This window comes from Arvicanthis niloticus, chromosome 4, assembly GCF_011762505.2.
Source record: "Arvicanthis niloticus isolate mArvNil1 chromosome 4, mArvNil1.pat.X, whole genome shotgun sequence".
Lineage (NCBI taxonomy): Eukaryota > Metazoa > Chordata > Mammalia > Rodentia > Muridae > Arvicanthis > Arvicanthis niloticus.
In genome coordinates, this window is record NC_047661.1 from 17,947,224 (window position 1) to 17,965,491 (window position 18,268).

Consider the following 18,268-nt stretch of genomic DNA (forward strand, 5'->3'; position numbering starts at 1 on the left):
AGTTCAGGGTCACCCTCAGCTTCCATTACGAGGTTCAGAGCATGGCTGGGATGCTGTGTCTCCAAAAAGTCCCTACTACTTAGTTCTATGAATTTGCAAATGTAGTTATTTCTATTGGTTCATAAGAAAAAAATACTTTAATAGATTTACTGTATGTTTCTAAGAGTAGCTGGGAAATGTGATTTCTAGAAATGTTTTTGATTATGGAATCGAAAGGAATTTGTCGTGGTGAGGATGAGGGATTCTTTTAGGGTTTTGTCATTTTATTGTTGGTACGGGGTCTCACTGTAGCCCAGACTGGCCTCAAACTCAAGATCCTCTAGTCTTAGCTCCCTAGTGCTGAGGCTACAGTGCCCCACACCAGGCTCCAAGAATCCATGTTTCAAACGATGGTTCTATTGTCATTTGGTCTTTGGACTTAGCTCAGCCAAATAAAATCTAAAAAAATAATAATAATAATAATAATACATATATTGAACACGACACTTTAATATCTTGGTGAATACAGAACTATGAAAAGACAGCTGCACACACTTTTGCAGTGAGCTTGCCCCTCCTTTTAGCCAGACTGCTTCTCTCCATTTGTTCATTCAGCAAGTCGAGGGTCTTTATAAGAGGCTTTAGTTAGAACCATTCTTAGTGTTCTTTTCACCCTGGCCCCAGAAGCCCAGCAAGGCTTCATGTCCAGTTCTCAGCCTGGGGGGTCAAACAACCAAGTCACAGGGGTTTCAGACCATTGGAAAACAGAAATATTTACATTATGGTTCATATAACAGTAGCAAAGTTAGTTACAAAGTAGCAATGAATGGTTGGGGTCACCACAACATGAGGAACTGTACTAAAAGGGTGGCAGCATTAGGAAGGTTGGGAACTAGGGGCTTAGAATATAGATGACTGTAGCTCACAAACTTGAATACATCTCTGTCATGCTGTTCCCAACAAGGAGTTCAGCCTGAGACTGCACTCAGTGTCAGTGCTAATCGCCACTGTCAGCGTCTGCTTGTCCCCAGCTGCACAGTCTGTGCATGCCAACATCTGTTGATTCCAAAAGAAAGAAAACTTACCTTGTGTCTAAATGGTCCTTAGTGTGTGATACAAACAAGAGCTCTGAGAATCCCTTTTGCTCTTTCTCTTGAAAGGCAAACTACTGTTACTATGAACAGAGTCTAGTTTATTTTGTAATTACTAAGAATACTTGATTGAAAAACTGAATCAAGCCAGGTGTGGTAGTGCACACCTTTAGTCAGAGCACTCGGGGCAGAGGCAGACGAACCTCTGTGAGTTAAAGGATAGCCAGGCCTACACAGAAAAACCTTGTCTCAAAAATGAAAGGAAGAAAGACAAGAAAAACAACCAATTTTTTTTCCTGCCCTGGCAATGAATAGTAGAGAAATGAATGCTAATTTCTCTAAAGCATGAGGAATTATTAATGCATTCCTTGGCTAGTATGCTAGCATTCACAGTATCTGTCAGTGGTAGTGTACCTACTACAAGACGTTAGGTTCAATTCTCAGTAGTAAAAACAAAAGAAAAATTAGAGGCCTGAACACTAAAAACAGATTTAGACACTTGTATTTTAAGCAGACATGCATACTTACATGTAGGTGTGAGCGTGTGTGTAAAAGTGGGTAGGAAATGGGTCATTTCCTCACATCTGTTACAAACTAGACTGTCTATAGCATGAGTTTAGAGGCAAACTGTGTTCCCTCCATTATATATGCAGGTGAGTCTGGGATGTGCTCGCTAACAAGACGTGAGTGAGTGAGTGAGCATCAATGCTTCCTGCTTTCACAACTGAGCCTGCCGCCGCCGATTACATTTTACTGAACTGCCAAGTGCCTCAAACTTGATATCTGTCTTCCCTGGCATGAACCACTAGCCTCTTGCCTGCTTGGAAGACCTCTGTGATGATGAAACACCTGGGGTGTCCCTGTTGTGGATGGTAGGGAAAGCACAAAGTCTATGTTAAGTTGGAACTCAAATTTACTAGGAAATGACTCAAGAGTTATCTTTAATTTGAGAAAATTACAATCTCCGGTTGCAGGATTTTGGTGGACTTTAAAAAAAAAAAAAAACATGTTGGCACACATGTATTTTATTTTAGGATTTTATTATTACAGGAAGGTCTGTACAAAGCATTGTTCACAACCTTTACAGAGCAGATCAGTTGGCCAAGGGACTAGACGGTAGGGTAGCAGAGAGGCGCCTGTCAGAGCTTACCTGCTCCTTACTGTCACTGGAGACGATCCAAGTGGGCTTCTGCAGCTCAGTGTAAGGTTCCACAGCCATGTGTCTGCGTCACTTTCACAAGTTACCAAAAACTAAACTTACTGTCCACACACCCGATTTTTATGCCTAAAGATGGTCAAAAGACATTTCCAAGGACTGACACCTAAGAAGTTTTGAATGGATCTAAAGCCTGCTCATCCCAGCCTCAGAAGGTGAGATGCCAATACCCCATCGTCTATAGCTGCTACACTAAGCCCCCCACTTTACGATTCATGACTTGAACTTAATTACGAACAGTCTTTAAACAGGCTTAGAATCAAGTTGTGCCTTGATTACATCACCATGTCAGAAGTTGTTTCAAAAGTCTCATTCCATTGTCTACAATGAAGGGTTTTCATTTTTGTATATGGAACTGTAAAGATACATTGGGGTCCTTTGGGAAAAACAGCCAGCTCCTCAGCTTGTACATTTTAATCTGGAAGGCTGTGTTGGAAATCTTGTGACAATTACTAGTCACCTTTGTTGACTTTTTAAAAAAAACTTACATGTATGACTGTTTTGCCTGCATGTATGTATGAGCACTACATGCGTGTCATAGCTGCAAGGCCGGAAAGGGGGTTGGATGTCCTGGAACTGAAGCTACAGATGGTTGTGAGCTGACATGCAGGTGCCAGAAACCAAACTCAAGTCCTTGGGAAGAGAAACAAGCATTCTTAACCACTGAGCCCCTGGCAGACTGTTAACAGAAAGATGACTGTGCATCATGGTACCATTCTGGAGCATGGGTTATCTGAGGTGAATGTTGGATTCTGGTACAGCTTACTTCACACTTCATGTCTCCTGTTCCCACACAGAGCAGAGACGGAAAGGAGCCCAGGGCAAGGGTCATTAACTAGAAAATGCTACAGAGGAAAAAGATGAGGTGCAGGACAAGCTCATCTACGAGCAACTGTCAACAGTGGGATTTCCCCTGGAGTGAAGCATGAAGAACAAACTGAGTCCGTGTGGCAGACCTGGGTTTTCTTAATTTTTATAACTTTTATCTACTTGTAGTAATTTAACTACTAGCTATGAATTTGTGTCTATGTGTGTCCGTGCGTAGGTAGGTATACGGAGACCAGAGCAACTCCAAGGCTGGTCCTCCATCACTGTCCACCTTGACTTTTGCCAAGGGTGTCTTTCTCATTGATCTGGAGCTCACAAATTTGGCTCTTCCTGGCTGTCACCTCTCTAGTGCTGTGGTTACAGGTTCAGGCCACTAGGCCTTGTTTGTCTTTGTTGTGTTGTTTTGCTTGCCTTTTTTTTTTTTTTTTTGGTGTATCTGACAATTCAAAAATTCAAACTTATGCTTGCATGGCAAACATTTTACCAACTGAGCCATCTCCCCAGCTCCTAATTTTTTTTTTCTATGAGAAATATTCTCATATGAACTGCATAAGTTGGCTGCTGAGTGTTGGACAGACAGACCCAGCAGTGGCTCGTTACATACCGGCAAGTCTGCCAGAAAGCTAAAGTCACATAAAGGACTGCATTGAGTTCATTTTGCCAACGAGGAGAAGACTGGGAAAAGAGACTGTTGAAATGGTACATATTGTTTAGTATAGAAAACAGTCAACATTTAAAGACTTTATCATATGGAAAGCTGTACCTTTGCCCTCACACAGCAGGGCTGTAAGCAGATATGATTGTTTCTAGTGCTAGGATTCAAACCCAGGGCCTTGTTCATGCAAGGCAGGTACTCAACAACCACAGCTATGCTTTTTTGGTTTTTTTAGGCAAGATCTGTATATAGCCCAAGCTGCCTTTGAACCTGATCTTTCTGCCTCCGCCTCCCAAGGGCTGGGATCACAAGTCTGCACCACCATGCCTGGCCATGGTCAAAGTCTTCATCTGGGGCATCTTGGGATTGGAGAGCTGGAGCTGCCCTCTTCAGCTCTCTCTGTTCCTTCCCTGGCTCTTTGCCACACTGTACGGTGTAGACCTGTGCCAGCCCACAGAGTGTGTTCTACCTACTTAAGCACTTAGCACTGTGCTGTACTGTTCACACTGAAAGGACAGATGCTGTGTTAGCCTAACCAAGCCAACAATCAGGGCGCCTCCCAGCAAAGTCAGGAAAGGCCAAAATAAGCAGTGAAAGACAACCTTGTGGCCGGACTTCCTGAGGACAACTCCCAGGGGGTCATCAGGACTGTAGAAGCAGGGGAAAGTTCCATTGTTGTGATCGAAGAATTCCTTGATGTCTAGGACACTGTTGAGCAGATCATCCCTGTCTCCGCGACACTTGGGTGTGTAAAAGCACTAGGAGTTTGGAAGAGGGAAAAGCTCTGTTAACAGTGGCCAGCATTAAGGCTCCAGGCTAATCCTACAGTGGGGATGCAGGATAGAGACATGCTCACTTTGTAGTATGGGGGAAGGGAAGGGTCGGCAGGAGCATACAGAATGAGTGACCAACCATTGTCTGTTAGCTTCTGGGCTCCCATGTGAGAGCCCAGGGAGATGGCTCAGCTGGTGAAAGTGCTTGCTGCCAAGCCTCACCACCTCAGCTCTAGCCCCAGGATCACTCGGAAGAGAACTAACGCCTGTGAGTTATCCTCTGATCTCCACACACCATGGCAGCCATGCTCACATACAGGCTATGACGTACCATGATACCTACACACAAGAGACACACCATGATGTGTGTGCCTACAAACACATTTTCTAATGTATGATGAAATGGCTGCATCCAAAAAAGTTTTTTTAAATGTCTTAAGAATTACTGGTGTGGCTAAGTGGAGACTGAATTCATTTTAACCAAGGCTACACAGTATGGAGACATTGCCCACTTAGGACTTCATACCAGGTGAGGAAACTGGAATGTGCCTCTCCTTTCTGCATGCCCCCATGTCTTCTCCAAGACTGCTTAGCTTCATCTATGCTGATGGTAATACTGTGGAACATATTCAGAGGCAGGTGAGCCTTTGCTCAGTCAGTACAGCCCAGCATATACAAATCCCTCAGCTCCTCATAACAAAGCACAGTAATCCCAGCGCTTGGGAGATGGAGATAGATGATTTCAAAGTTCGAGGCCATCCTTGGCTACATAGTAAGTTTGGAAACATCCAGGATTGCGTGACACCCTCCCAAAAAAGTTAACTGGAAGGAAACTGACTTTTCACAGATGCTGTGTACCCTACTCAGGACACCACTATGGACGGGACAGCAGAAAACTTTTAATTATCAAAGTCACATTACCTTGGGGTTGGTCCTGATGGCCTCCTCATCATAGTGAAGAAGCACTTTCTGTCCCGAGTGGCCAAGGTTTACGAACACCTGCAGGCAGGGGTATCTCCCCTGGTCCTGGCAGCTATCCTCACAGGTGAAGGCAAAGTCCAGCCAATCATCTGCAATGTGTGTGTGGACAGTGGTACAGTTCGATTCTTCTCTGGGAGAGCTTTGAAATTAAAAAAAAGAAAAAGAAAATTGTTTTTCCTAAGTAGGGATTCGAGATACTGAAGGCAGCCACTGGAAAACCAGTTTCTGCATTCTGAGGCATGCTAAGCCACTAGCCTGTCACATATGTTAGCACAAACATGATATCCTGGTCAAGGAAAGTGAGGGAAACAGATGGGAAAAGAGCCGGGTGGCTACTACCTCAGTTCTGATCCAAGGGGTATATTTCCTCTCTGCCAGCCCTGATACAATAATACTATGGGAACCCAGAGTTATGTGTTGGCATCAAGACTGGCTAGTGTGGATTCCAGGTGTTCCAGAGGTTCTAGCTCAGGAGGTCTGAGCTGAGGCCTGAGAATCTCTTAAACTAATAGTTAAGATGCACCTATTAGGAGAAATGAACTGAGTATCATTACCCTAAATACTGAGCCCCCAAGAGGCACATTGGATAACCCACCATCTCTCATGCGGTCACTTTTAAATGTATCTTCCAGCTTCCTGGTGAAAGTGGGCCTTTGGAAGGAGTACTTGGTTGGTAGTGCTGTTTAGGGGAGATTTCATGGTGTTGTCTTGCTGGAAGAAGTATGTCACTGGAGTGAGCTCTGAGAATTTAAGAATCAAAACTTCCAGTCTGCTCTCTGCTCTGTGCTTGGAGCTGAGGATGTGATCTCTCATTCCCGGTCCTGCCACAACACCTAATTACCACCATGCCTCCCCGCTATGGCAGCTTTTATCCTCATGGAACCGTAAGCCAAAATAAACTTTCCACACGTTGCCTTTGGTCATGGTGTTTTATCATAGCAATAGGAAAGTAACTACAGTACCCAAGCTATTATCTGTACATGACGCAGGGCAAGCTCTTACAGTCCACCATGATAGTGTTTCTAGCACATGCCATCTGGCCGCGCTCTCTGGGGCCTCAAGATGAACAGGAGGATATAGCTTGGCACCTCGAGGAATTCACAGACAAAATCACACCTCATCTCCATGTGGAGATCTCAACATGCCTTACCTCTGATGCTGGAAGCAGGTTGGGATGTTGAATCAGAGCAACAGAAAGAAAACCAGAACATACATTATGGACACCTTGGAAACGGGCACCAGACATGTTTGTTTATAGGGAAGTTTCTAGACTGGATTGAGAGGGGAGAACCACACTGAGTGGTGCCATCTCATGGAATGGGATCCTGGACTGAATAAAAAGAAAAAGATGTCAAATCAAATCCAGCCCATGCAGCACAGCACCAGGGGAGGAAGACAGAGACCTGCTGACTACCATGCCACCCACGGACCTGCACCCTCCAGCTCGATGGCCATAGCCAGCCTGTAGCAGGAGCCATCAAAATATGTGAATATGTGGTAGTTAAATGAGAGAGAAGAGTGGAGCAGTTTGAACATTAAGAAGACAGGTGGAGCTGGGGACTCGAGGGTAGAGAGTAGAGAGTTGTGAGTGGCCAGCCCAGCACCTAGGGCCATGGTGAGGGCCCAGTCTAAGCTGTCACTGAGGACAACATGTCTAAGTCCGTGGCTATGCAGAAGCAGGGGTCTATGGCTTGTATTACCATGAGAGAACATGAGGATGCCTCTGGCCAGGGCAGCCGCCAAGAACCCTGTGGATGTCCAGGGGCTGTGCATAACTCTGCCCCTGCCCCTGCCCCTGCCCCTGCCCCTGCCCCTGCCCCTGCCCCTGCCCCTGCCCCTGCCCCTGCCCCTGCCCCTGCCCTGCCCCTGCCCCTGCCCCTGCCCCTGCCCCTGCCCCTGCCCCTGCCCCTGCCCCTGCCCCTGCCCCTGCCCCTGCCCCTGCCCCTGCCCCTGCCCCTGCCCCTGCCCCTGCCCCTGCCCCTGCCCCTGCCCCTGCCCCTGCCCCTGCCCCTGCCCCTGCCCCTGCCCCTGCCCCTCACTGGATGCTGTGCTCTGGAGAGCTGACCCTGGGTTCATGAGACCAGAACAGCTAGTCCTGTTTCCTCACTGGCGATTGTAGCACTTGTGAGGCAGGGCCTTGCACCTCACCTGGGCAATACAGTGGAACTTGCCCTGGTGGCAAAGGTATGGGTGAGCCAGCCCAGAGAGTGTGAGAGCTAGAGTGTTGACCCAGCCCCTCGCAGGTTGCAACACTTGGGAGAGTGGGACCCCAAACATTGTCTGGGCAGCACAACAGAAATGGTTCTGGAGGTGTGGGTGTGGATGAGCCAACCCTGTAGGTAGGAGAGCTGACCCTGCCACCTGCCAATGGCACCATTTGTTGGCCTAGCCAGAGTGGGGCTGGAGAGCTTGCCCTGGTGGAGTGGATAAGGGAGAACTGGTGGGCCAATCAGCTCAGCTGCCACCCAGGCCTACCCCAAAATATGTATCATTTGTAAACTCTTGAGAGTTGTGAAATGACAGGTCCTGCTGATCCAAAGCTGCAGGATCTCTATGACACAGGGCGGCAATAGGAAAACCAGGAGTCCTAATGAGGATCCAGTATTGATGGTGTCACAGAAGCCAGATATCCCAAACCAGACCAAGGACTCATTGCCGTTGGTGAAGATGTGTAGACAGAGGGATATACTGTGGGACATACAGTGACACACTACAGCTTCTATCGTGAGTTGTTGTCTATGTTTTGCTTTGTGTGTGTGTGTGTGTGTGTGTGTGTGTGTGTGTGTGTGTGTGTGTGTTATTTTGGGTATAGGTTGCAAGGATGAAGGATGGTTTGGAGATGAGTGGGATTGGGGTGCATGATGTGAAACTCAGAAAGAAACAATTAAAAGTTTAAAAAATAAAAAAGTTTTAAAAGGAGAAAGACAAGCCATCTACTGGAGTATGGATAGCCTCTCGGGGGTGAAATACCTAAAGAAACTGACTCCAGTAGTTCCTCTGATAAAGGTGAAACTTCTCACTGCTGCCCTGTTCGTGCTGGGATTTTGCTGGCTTGATTTCCCACAATTCTCTGTCCCCTTGACTGAAAAGTGAGATGAGGAGTGGAGAGAGGTTGTGTCACCCTAGAAACCATATCTGCTCCCTGAGATTGTGGAGAAATGAAAGCTGGATGCTCAAGCCATATCCTCACCATTCCCATTAAGCAATTTCCAGAAATACATAGAAAGTTTAAAGAGAGAGAGAGAGAGAGAGAGAGAGAGAGAGAGAGAGAGAGAGAGCCACAGGTTGATTGACATGATCTTACAACAGAGATCCTGCAGCCATGTCCCTGATACATCACATGTTTAAATAAGCAGTCTGGGGGCTAGAGAGATGGCTCAGCAATTCAGATCACATACTACTTGCAGAAGATCCATGTTTGAATCCCAGTACTCATCAGTCAGCCAAAACCTCCTGTAACTCCAGCTCCTGGAGAGCTGACACCTCTGGTCTTCAGTAGCAAGCATGTATTGCTACCATGCTATCCACATGGTTGAGGAAGAGAACTGACTCCCCTAAGTTGTTCCATGGCATAGCTAGCCAGCTCGCTCGCTTCCTCCATCCCCTCTCTTCCTCTCTCTCCTCTCCTTCCATCTCCTTCCCACACCTCTCCCTCTCTCTGAATCTGCACATATGTGCAGATGTGGATGTAAAATTTCTTCAGCTCACTCGCATAGACACATGCTATGCATTCAAGGTTTGTTTAAGGTGAGAAAACAGAATAGGAAAGGGGGAGAAAGCTGGGACCCTAATAAAGAGCTACAAATGTCCAAATGAAGGTCACACAATCCCTCATGGTTACAAGAATAAACTAGGCTCTGGGTATCCTCAGAGCCATAGTAATTAGGGAGGAAGTAGATGTAAGATTCCAGTAAGTTACCAGGCTGAGCAGGAGCAGAGAAGGTTGTTCCTGGTAGCGGTACCTGAGAGAAAACCTGTGTAGGTTTTGTCTGTTGTATTATGATGCTACATTCTGTACCCATGGGTCTAGGCCTCACAGTTATAAGCTTTTGTTGGGCAAATTTTGATCCTTGATTTAAAACTACTGGTTAAATAAAATGGACTACAGCCAATTACTGGAGGTATTAGAGGTAAGTGGGTTTTGAGTTAGCTGGTTGGAGAAGAGAAAGGAGTCAGGAGAGACTGAGAAGAAAGGAGGAAGAACGAGGGGAAAAGAGGAAGAAGAAGAGAGGAGGAAGCTGCCCTGAGAAGAGATGGACCATGAGCATGTGGCCAGGAGAAACAGCAAGGATCTTGGGTACACTGCTGGGGAAGTAGCCAGGCCATCAGTTAGAAAAGTAGAAAAGAAAGGTGCCCTGCCCCAGCCCCCAGCAATTGTAAAGGCCAAATAAAATAACTATAGTCAGAGTCTCCTATTTGTAAGCTAGCTGGGGATACGCATAAATTGGTTGTACTACATAAGCCAGCTGGAATTTCCTAGCAGGGGTACTTTTCTGTTACCAACCATGCCCATCTCAACAAGCAAGAAGCACCTGTGGACTGTGAACATCAGGGAGCAAAGGACTGTCTCACACTTCCTCTACCACCACTGTCTCCAGCACTGACCGGCAAGCTCTCCGGGGTGTGCTCAGGGGAATGGACTCCAGTGGGGGGCTGGGCCCATCTGGGAGCTTTGGGTCTTAGCCTGTGTCTCACCTGAGCATGAAGGGCTTCAACACAGTGGTCCCCAACAGGAAGAACATCAGCACGGAGGAGGCCATCATGACAATGCCCAGCAGCATGGCCCGGTCCTCACCAGCACTTGATGGAAGCTTTGGGTGCACCTTCAGGGGATCTCCATGGCTTTTGCCTGAGGCCGGAAGTGCTATCCTTTGGGGGAAGCCAGAAAGGATGCTGTGTGAGCTCAAGAGAGCTGTAGCATTTAGCTTGTGGCAAACCTGAGTCTGGTTCACTGAGAGTCATACACAGGTTCCCAGCATTGCCTCAGATATCACGCTCCGAGCCGAGGGTGGGTGCTATTAAAATAATACGTTGCCAAATACTTTTTAAGATATAAAAAGTTGAGTGTGACATAATTTATAATATATTGTCAAATCACTGTGTGTTTTTTAAGGTTTGAAAATGGACTCTGAGAGCAAGGACGATTCCCTTCTCCCAGATTCCAGGTTTTTGTTGGTGGTGGTTTGGTTCGGTTTGGTTTGGTTTGGTTTGGTTTTTTATCAAATACACTCCAAGCTTCACTATTCTTAGTCAGGCTGGTCCCTAAGTCTGTGTCAGAGAGAAAGGTGGATGGTAGACAGCTAAGACTATAAAAACCAGAGAATAGCTTGGGACTGGGGAAGTGTAGTAAGTAGATAAAGAGTTAAAGAACTCAAGTTCCCATTTCTAGATCCTAGATGTATCTGAGTAGATCAGGGTAAACATGGCAGTTGCCTATAATTCCAGGCGGGGGCAGGGGTGGTGATGGTGGTGATCCCAGTGCAAGCTGTCCATAGGAGTTGCCATATCAGTAAGCCCTGGGGTTGGTTGAGGGACCCTGCCTCAGTGAATACTATGGTAGCGCACACCCGGAATGGTTCAGAACATCACTCTAGTGCCTCTACACACACATGCGCCCATGTGTGTGCAAACACACACATTTACACCACAGACTCACAGAAAACACAAAAAGAACACCGCATTCCTGAGCAGCCGAGAGGTGAAACCTTTCCAAAGGTTACTGTTGTTTATTCCATGACATAAAAATGCCTGGTGGGAACCAGAAGCTGGAAGGCTCGTCCATGGCATCCGTGGAGATAATAATGCTCTACTTGGAGCCTCTCAGCCTCAACTTCCAGCATGTTGCCTTGAGCAGGCTTCCTCTGTCCCATCTTCTGGATATCACAAGCCCCCAAGGGGATGGTGTTTTCAGTCTACCTGTTGCTTGGTGTCTTCTTTTACCTTTGCCTACCCGCTTCATGCATATTAAACTCACTCATTTAAAACTGAAAGTACAGCTAGCTTAGATTATTCTCCCTGTAGGACACATGCTGGTGTATGTCTGTGATCCCAGCATTCAGGAAATAGATGCAGGGGGATTAGGAGTTCAAGGCCAGCCTGGGCTTCATAGTTTGAGGCCAACCTGGGCTACTTGAGACCCTGTAATTAAAAAAAAAAAAAAAAAGGAGAGATGATGAGGGACTGGTCAGCTATTAAGAATATATATATATATGTATATATACGTATATGTGCGAATATATACGTGTGTTTGTGTGTGTGTGTGTGTGTGTGTGTGTGTGTGTGTGTGTGTGCTCTTGCAGGGGATAGTGTCAGTCAGTTCCTGGCACTCATATCAGGAGGCTCACAATTGCCTAAAACTCTAGTATCAGAGAACCCAATACCCTAGACTCCACAGACACCTGCATGCATAGGTGCACATAAGGACAAACAGGTACTCATATACATAAAAATTCTTAATTCACTTTTTAAACGAAGAAAGGGAGGGAGGAAGACAGAAACTGTACCAAGCAGAGACTGCTGTTCCTGGTGACATCACAGGATGCCTATTCATGACTAGGACAGAATTGCCTGGGTATGGCTCTCATTTGTTATACGTGATTCACGGTCTGAACCTGTTCATCTTTCAGTGATTTCTATGGCCTTTCTGAATGTGATTTCTCCATATGCTCATGAATTCCGTATGGGAAGCACAACCAGAGAAGCCACGTTTAGAATGGATGACGATATCCTGGGACAGGAGGATGTTCTTTTTGTCAACCCCTTTCCCACCTCCCCATCACCTGAGTGAGACCCTTGGCCTGGTCTACAGGTTTAAGGTCCCTCTCCTTCCCCTCACAATCCCACCATCTGCAAACAAAGCAGTGTCTCCCATCAGCCTCTGCTTCTTTTCATCTCTTGTCTCCCAGGAGCTGTGATGAGTTCATTCACAGAAGTGTCTGCTCAATGGTGAAGGCCGTCACGATCACACAGCACGGCAGCCGTGGGCCCCATCCAGCCACACAGCATGATTTCAAATCATGACAGTTCTCATTCGGATGCTCGTTTCTGCCCTTTGAAAACATCACAAGATCCTACTTGCGGACTGAGAAGAGAACCTACTCTCTATGGCTAACGGGAACCAGCAAGACCTGCTTGAAAGGGGTACTTGGGGTGGGGCAGTGCATTTATCTATTCTGAGTAATGCGGATTGGTTTGCATACAAACTATGGCTCTTGTGTGGACGTCAGAGGACACCTTGCAAGAATCAGTTCTTTCCTCCCACCATGTGGGTTCTGGGAACTGAACCCAAGTTATTATTGGATGTGGTATCAAGCACCCATTCCCACTGAGCGCTCTTGCCAGCCCTTCTTGGGAATTTTTAATTTCTTGAATTGGTGTGTGCGTGTGTGTGTGTGTGTGTGTGTGTGTGTGTGTGTGTGTGTACATGCACACACCATTTTGGTGCACACTTCCATATGGAATCAGAAGATCGGAAGACAGTGTCTCTCTCTTTTGACTACTACATGTGCTAGACTAGGAGCCTCTGGCTCTGCGCCCATTTCACTGTTAAAGCATTGAGGTAATGGGCACTGACCACTGAACCCAGCTTTTTTTTTTTTTTTTTTTTTTTTTATAATGTGGGTTCTAAGGGGTTGGTCTCCTGTCCTCACACTTACGCAGCAAGTTCTTCACCCATTGAGCTCTCTCTCCAGCCCGCTCCACTTTATGTTTTGACTCATGGTCTCTCAGTGGGCTGTGCTGGGGCTCCTCAGTTAAGCTAGGGCAGATAACCAGCAAGCCCAGACATCCTCCTACCTCAGCCTCCACCAGCGTCTGGCTTTCTGTGTGTGTTCTGAAGGATCAAGCATGGGTCCTCTTGCATTCAGATAAACAATGTACCACATGAAACATCTCCCCAGACTGTCTGTGGTGCTTCTTACATACTCATCACTTGTATCTGACTAACGTGGCCAGCTGCAGGAAAATGGCCGACTCATCAGACTCTGACGTGAGTCAGGAGTAGAAGCAGGAGTACCCTGGGCCAGACATGCTATCTCTTCTATTTCTTCCCACTTTATACCAAGTATTTGCAGGAGCCCAACGGTCAGCGCTCCACTGTGAGGAGGTGATTCCACAGAGAAAGTGATAACTAATGTCATTGGAAATCTGCATAGAAATTCTCTTGAGAAAGAGTAATTTCTGCAGTACACACGGAGGCTGGCAGGTGGAGGAGGAAGTAGAAGTGTCTGCTGTCAACACACTCATTATCTTATGACTGTAGAAATGACAGGCTTCTCCTTCAGCTGTGTAGTATATTGCCTCCCCACTCCAACCGAGCACATTGTCAATGCAGACTAGAGCTTAAAAATAAAGAGAAAACAAACAAACAAACAAAACTGCAAAGGACTAATGGTACCTGAAAACCCGAACCCTAGCCTGGCCATGGTGCCAGAAGCAAAGACAGAAAGACGATGAGTTTGAGGCTGGGCAAAATTGTGTTTTATTTAAAACACACACACACACAAAGAGCAAAAGGCAGAGTAAAGTTTCACCTTCTGTATCTCAGGTTTGTACAGTGACAGAGACAGAGGTCATACCCAGGGCTAGCCAAGTATAGATTAATATATCATTCAGGGGGAGCCCTAAGGGCCTAAGAAGAATCCTTTCTATAACAGGATGCTGGGAAGAGAAAGGAAATTCCCACTTTCCCTGGAATTTTACAACCTTGCAGCAGTCCTCACGGAGTTGGCGCTCGGTGTACTGGTTCTGTGTAGTTGTGTGGTTGAGACATCATCTTCCTCTATAATAGGGCTGGCCTTGAACTTCTGATCCTTCTGCCTTAGCCTCCTAAGTGGCTGGGACTATAGACATGAGCCAGCACATTGCTGGAGTCTATAGTTGGATGTCATAATACCCCAAATGCAAAGACTTCAAACCAAGAAGTAAGTTGAACACTGTCTCCTCTGACACCCAGAAAAGCCAACAAGGCCTCAGTAGAGGAGTCTGTCCCAGCCTTGTTCTGGAAAACATCTCAGAGTTCCGAGGAGTGTGTATACACACTCAAACATCACAGAACACTGTGCATAGCAAGATATTGTCTCAAAAAAGAAAAAGAGAGATGAGGCAGAAGAAGCAGCTTAGTGACCAGACTCGATCATCAATGAGATATGCCTGAAATGATAGTTAGTAACCAAGAACCTGGGTTTACAAAATGTCAAAAGTGTAACGCATTTGGCTTTTAAAATTGAGGTTAAAGACTTTTAGGTCAGAGGCGAAAGGAAATAGAAGAAGCAAGCAGAGACCCAGGCCTGGAATTCCTGTAGTTAGGGCTGGAGGTGGGAAGGATGGCAGCTCAAGCTCATCCTTGGCTACACAGTGAGCTGGAGGCTAGCCTCATCTACATGAGACCTTGTGTAAGAGATAGGAAGAGAAAGGGTTGGGTGTAAGAAGATAATATTGTTATAAATTTCTTTTAAATCTAAAATACAGACATAAAGAAAGGTATCGATCGAAGCGTCACAAAAGCAAGCCGAAGGGCTGGAGAGCTGGCTCAGGAGTTAAGAGTGGGTACGGCTCACTTGCAAAGGACCCACGTTAAGACTAGAATTTACAACTGCCTGAAATTCCAGCTCAGAGACATGATGCCCTCTTCTAGGCTTTAAGGGCACATGCGCGTACGACACACACACACACACATACAAAGAGAGGGAAAGAGAAGAGAGACAGACAGACAGACAGAGACAATGTTCTTAACCACGCCACCATCTCTCCAGCTCTTCAAGTTTGTCATATTAAATACAGCCCCTGTCCTGGATTATTCCTGTCTTCATATCATTTTAAACAAATACGATCACATTAGATATAGTTTTTTATTAGTTTTTTTTATCTTGTATTTTTCACTTATTTCCATGCCATTAGCAATGATTTGTACGCTCCCTATGATTTCACAGTCCATCAATCAGATGAGGTATATGGTTCTTGCCCACATCCTCAGAGTTAAACATCACTGGCTGGTCTTCAGTTTCTGAGACTGTAACAGCACTGGGGTGAACTCAGTGGTATTTAAAAGCACGTTTTATCCCAGGATCTCAGAGTGATTAAGAATGATCTCACTTGCTCTCTAGTCAGGGAGATGAGTCAATAGCATTTTAATTAGATTTTTCACCAGGAATATTGATGTCCTGGAGACATTAACTAGTGACTTCTGTGCCCTGTCCTCCCTGCCCTGTCTTCCTTGCTTGGTCCTCCCTGTCCAGTGCGTCCTGCCCTGTCCTCTCTGTCCTGTCCTCCCTGCTCAGTCCTAGTCCTGCTTGCCCTGTCCTCCAGCAGAGGGTGAGTTTCCAATCAGACTTGAGCACAGCAGAAGCTCCCATGCCACCTTCTCAGGCTGAGGCAAACTGAGTTGCTAACAGCATGAGCAGGCTAGCTGTAGCGCCACAGCTTGCCTGGCTGTGGTCGGGACAGAAACCAGCAGCCCTGCCTTTTGATATCTGAACTGTGCAAGAACTCTCTGAAGCTCAGCCACACATCACAATTCACCTAATGAGGATCCCCAAGTATGAATGTGACGCTGCGCATGCATATTCAGTATGAGTGCGATGCTGCGCATGCGTATTCAACTACTACCTTCCTGACGTTTGTTTCCGTTGAAAGGAGGTTTTGGTCATTGCTCAGACCTTCCTGGGTATTTGGGTTTTTTAAAATACAAAATGCTTAGCAACTTTTTTCGAAACAGCAAATGAGGCTGATAAAAAGACCACCAAGTTCAGGGTGGGAGCAATGAGAAGCTATCCAACTCTGCATCTCAGGAAGGAAGGTGAGACTAGGGGTGAGTTGGGGACAGGCTGGACTGTCTTCCATCCTGTTTGTGTTATGAGGAGCATCTTCACTTTCACTTGCTGGCTTGGTTGCTATTCGGTCTCAAAGCCACAAAGCGACTCACTGTAATTGTCTGTTCATAGAAGCATTAGTTCATAACTAGGAGAGTTTCTCTACTTTGTGGTCTGACCCTTCTAGCAGCCTAGAACCCACTCACAATCCATCCAATGCCTCTCCTTCATGCCCTAAACCAAATACCCAGGAAGGAAGTTAAAACTGGAGGTTAGTGGGTGCCCAGCTCTCAGTTCTGCTTATAGTGCTAACAAGCCATTCAATTTTTCTATAGTGGGAGAACCTGGCTTCCAGGTGTCCCCCTTCCAAGACCATGCCAGAACATCTCTAATATCTCATCTCAAATGCCTGGCATGGGTCACCTCTCCTCTGACCATTTCTGATTGCCCTGCTGCCCCAACCCTAGCACAGGAATTCAAGGCCCCAGTTCTCTGAACCTCAAAATTCTTCTGCTTTGCATACCCTTGAGGAGAAGGGTCCTAAAATAATCTTTTTCACTTCCTACTTATTCGGTATAGCTGGGTGGTTAACCCCAGTAATCTCTACACTCAGGAAATATTGGCAGGAAAATCAGGAGTTCAAAGTCAGCATCAGGTACATAGCAAGTTTTTAGTCAGCCCGGGCTACATGAGATACTGTCTCAAAATAATAATAATAATAATAAATGTACATAAAACATACAGACCCATCTAGTTTAGAGAGTTCCAGGAAGGCACCACTGTGCTAGAGCAAACAAAGACAAGGATCTCTATTTTAAGATAAGAAGATGAGAGGCAAAGAGCCAGAGTCATACAGATGCCTAGGTGGGGATCTTAGTCTGGACCACTAAGGCTTCAGCAGTAAGACCCAAGGCTGGTGTCATTTCTTTGTTCCTTCATACAAAAGATAGAGTGCTGAGCACTGCTCTGAGTGCTGGGACCACAGCCCACACCGCCTGTGTCACCTATGCATCCAGGTACAGCGGTCCACACCTGGAATCCCAGCACTGGAGAACAGGAGGCAGGAGACTCATTCCTAACTGTATAGAGAACTTGAGGCCAGCCTGGGCTACATGAGAGCCTGTCTCAAAACAGCAACCAAAGGTGGGGGCAGGGTGGAGGTGGATGGTAAGGGTACCTGGGAGGCATTGCAATCTGGCCGCCTCAAAGCACCTACCGAACTCAGCTTTCAGCATGCCGTGTCGTAGCTGCACTGGCCTTGTTCAGCAGGACGCACACTGATGGGAAACTCAGGTGAAGACTTACCTCCCTTGGCGCCTCCGGCCACCCTGTAGTGTGATTTGGACCGGGATGCTGAAGGGCTGCATGAGGCCAGGGGCTGGCTGATCCGATGCTCCTCGACTGAGTTGTGCCCTTTTAGAGCGCAGGAAGCTTAAGAATCATCGGAAGTGGAGTCCCAGAGGAACTTCCCAATTCCGTGCTTAGCCACAGCCACCAGGACCTTGCTGCATCCAGAGCTGCAGGATCTCTAGAAGTTTCCTAAAGAGGTGGGAACCCAGGCAGCCTGACCGCAAGCAGAGCTCAGGCGTTAGTCAGAGCTCAAGGGGTAGCTGGGTGGTTCTGCAGCTAACAATTCTTCCCCAGCATTGCCTAGCGCCTGTTCCACATGTCACCTGTGTTTCCTCCGAAGCCACCAGGTGCATTGTCATAGAGACCAAAAGGACTGTGGAAAGTTCTGAGCCCCCAGGGACTCTGTGTAATTGGGGACAGACACACCCAACACACTATGTGTAAGAAGAGGGAATGTTCTGTCCCAAACACATTCCCTTTTTTTTCCCAAAAATTATGTTAGGGCACAGGCTCAATATAGTAGCCTTTTCTAGTTAATTGTTCTGAATAAAGAATAGCTTTACAAACCTGTGAGGGGACTCCGTGGG

General features: G+C 46.6%; 1 protein-coding gene across 1 annotated transcript; it reads right to left on the reverse strand.

Annotated features, from left to right (window-relative positions):
* Window positions 1-2,091: 2,091 nt before the first annotated feature.
* Kcnmb3 (potassium calcium-activated channel subfamily M regulatory beta subunit 3) lies at window positions 2,092-17,770 on the reverse strand. Its single transcript, XM_034501369.2, has 4 exons — window positions 17,637-17,770; window positions 10,219-10,392; window positions 5,464-5,662; window positions 2,092-4,527 (listed from the first exon to the last, which is right to left on the reverse strand). The coding sequence occupies exons 1-4, from the start codon at window positions 17,696-17,698 to the stop codon at window positions 4,243-4,245; spliced, it is 720 nt and encodes a 239-aa protein (XP_034357260.1). The 5' UTR covers window positions 17,699-17,770; the 3' UTR covers window positions 2,092-4,242.
* Window positions 17,771-18,268: the final 498 nt, after the last annotated feature.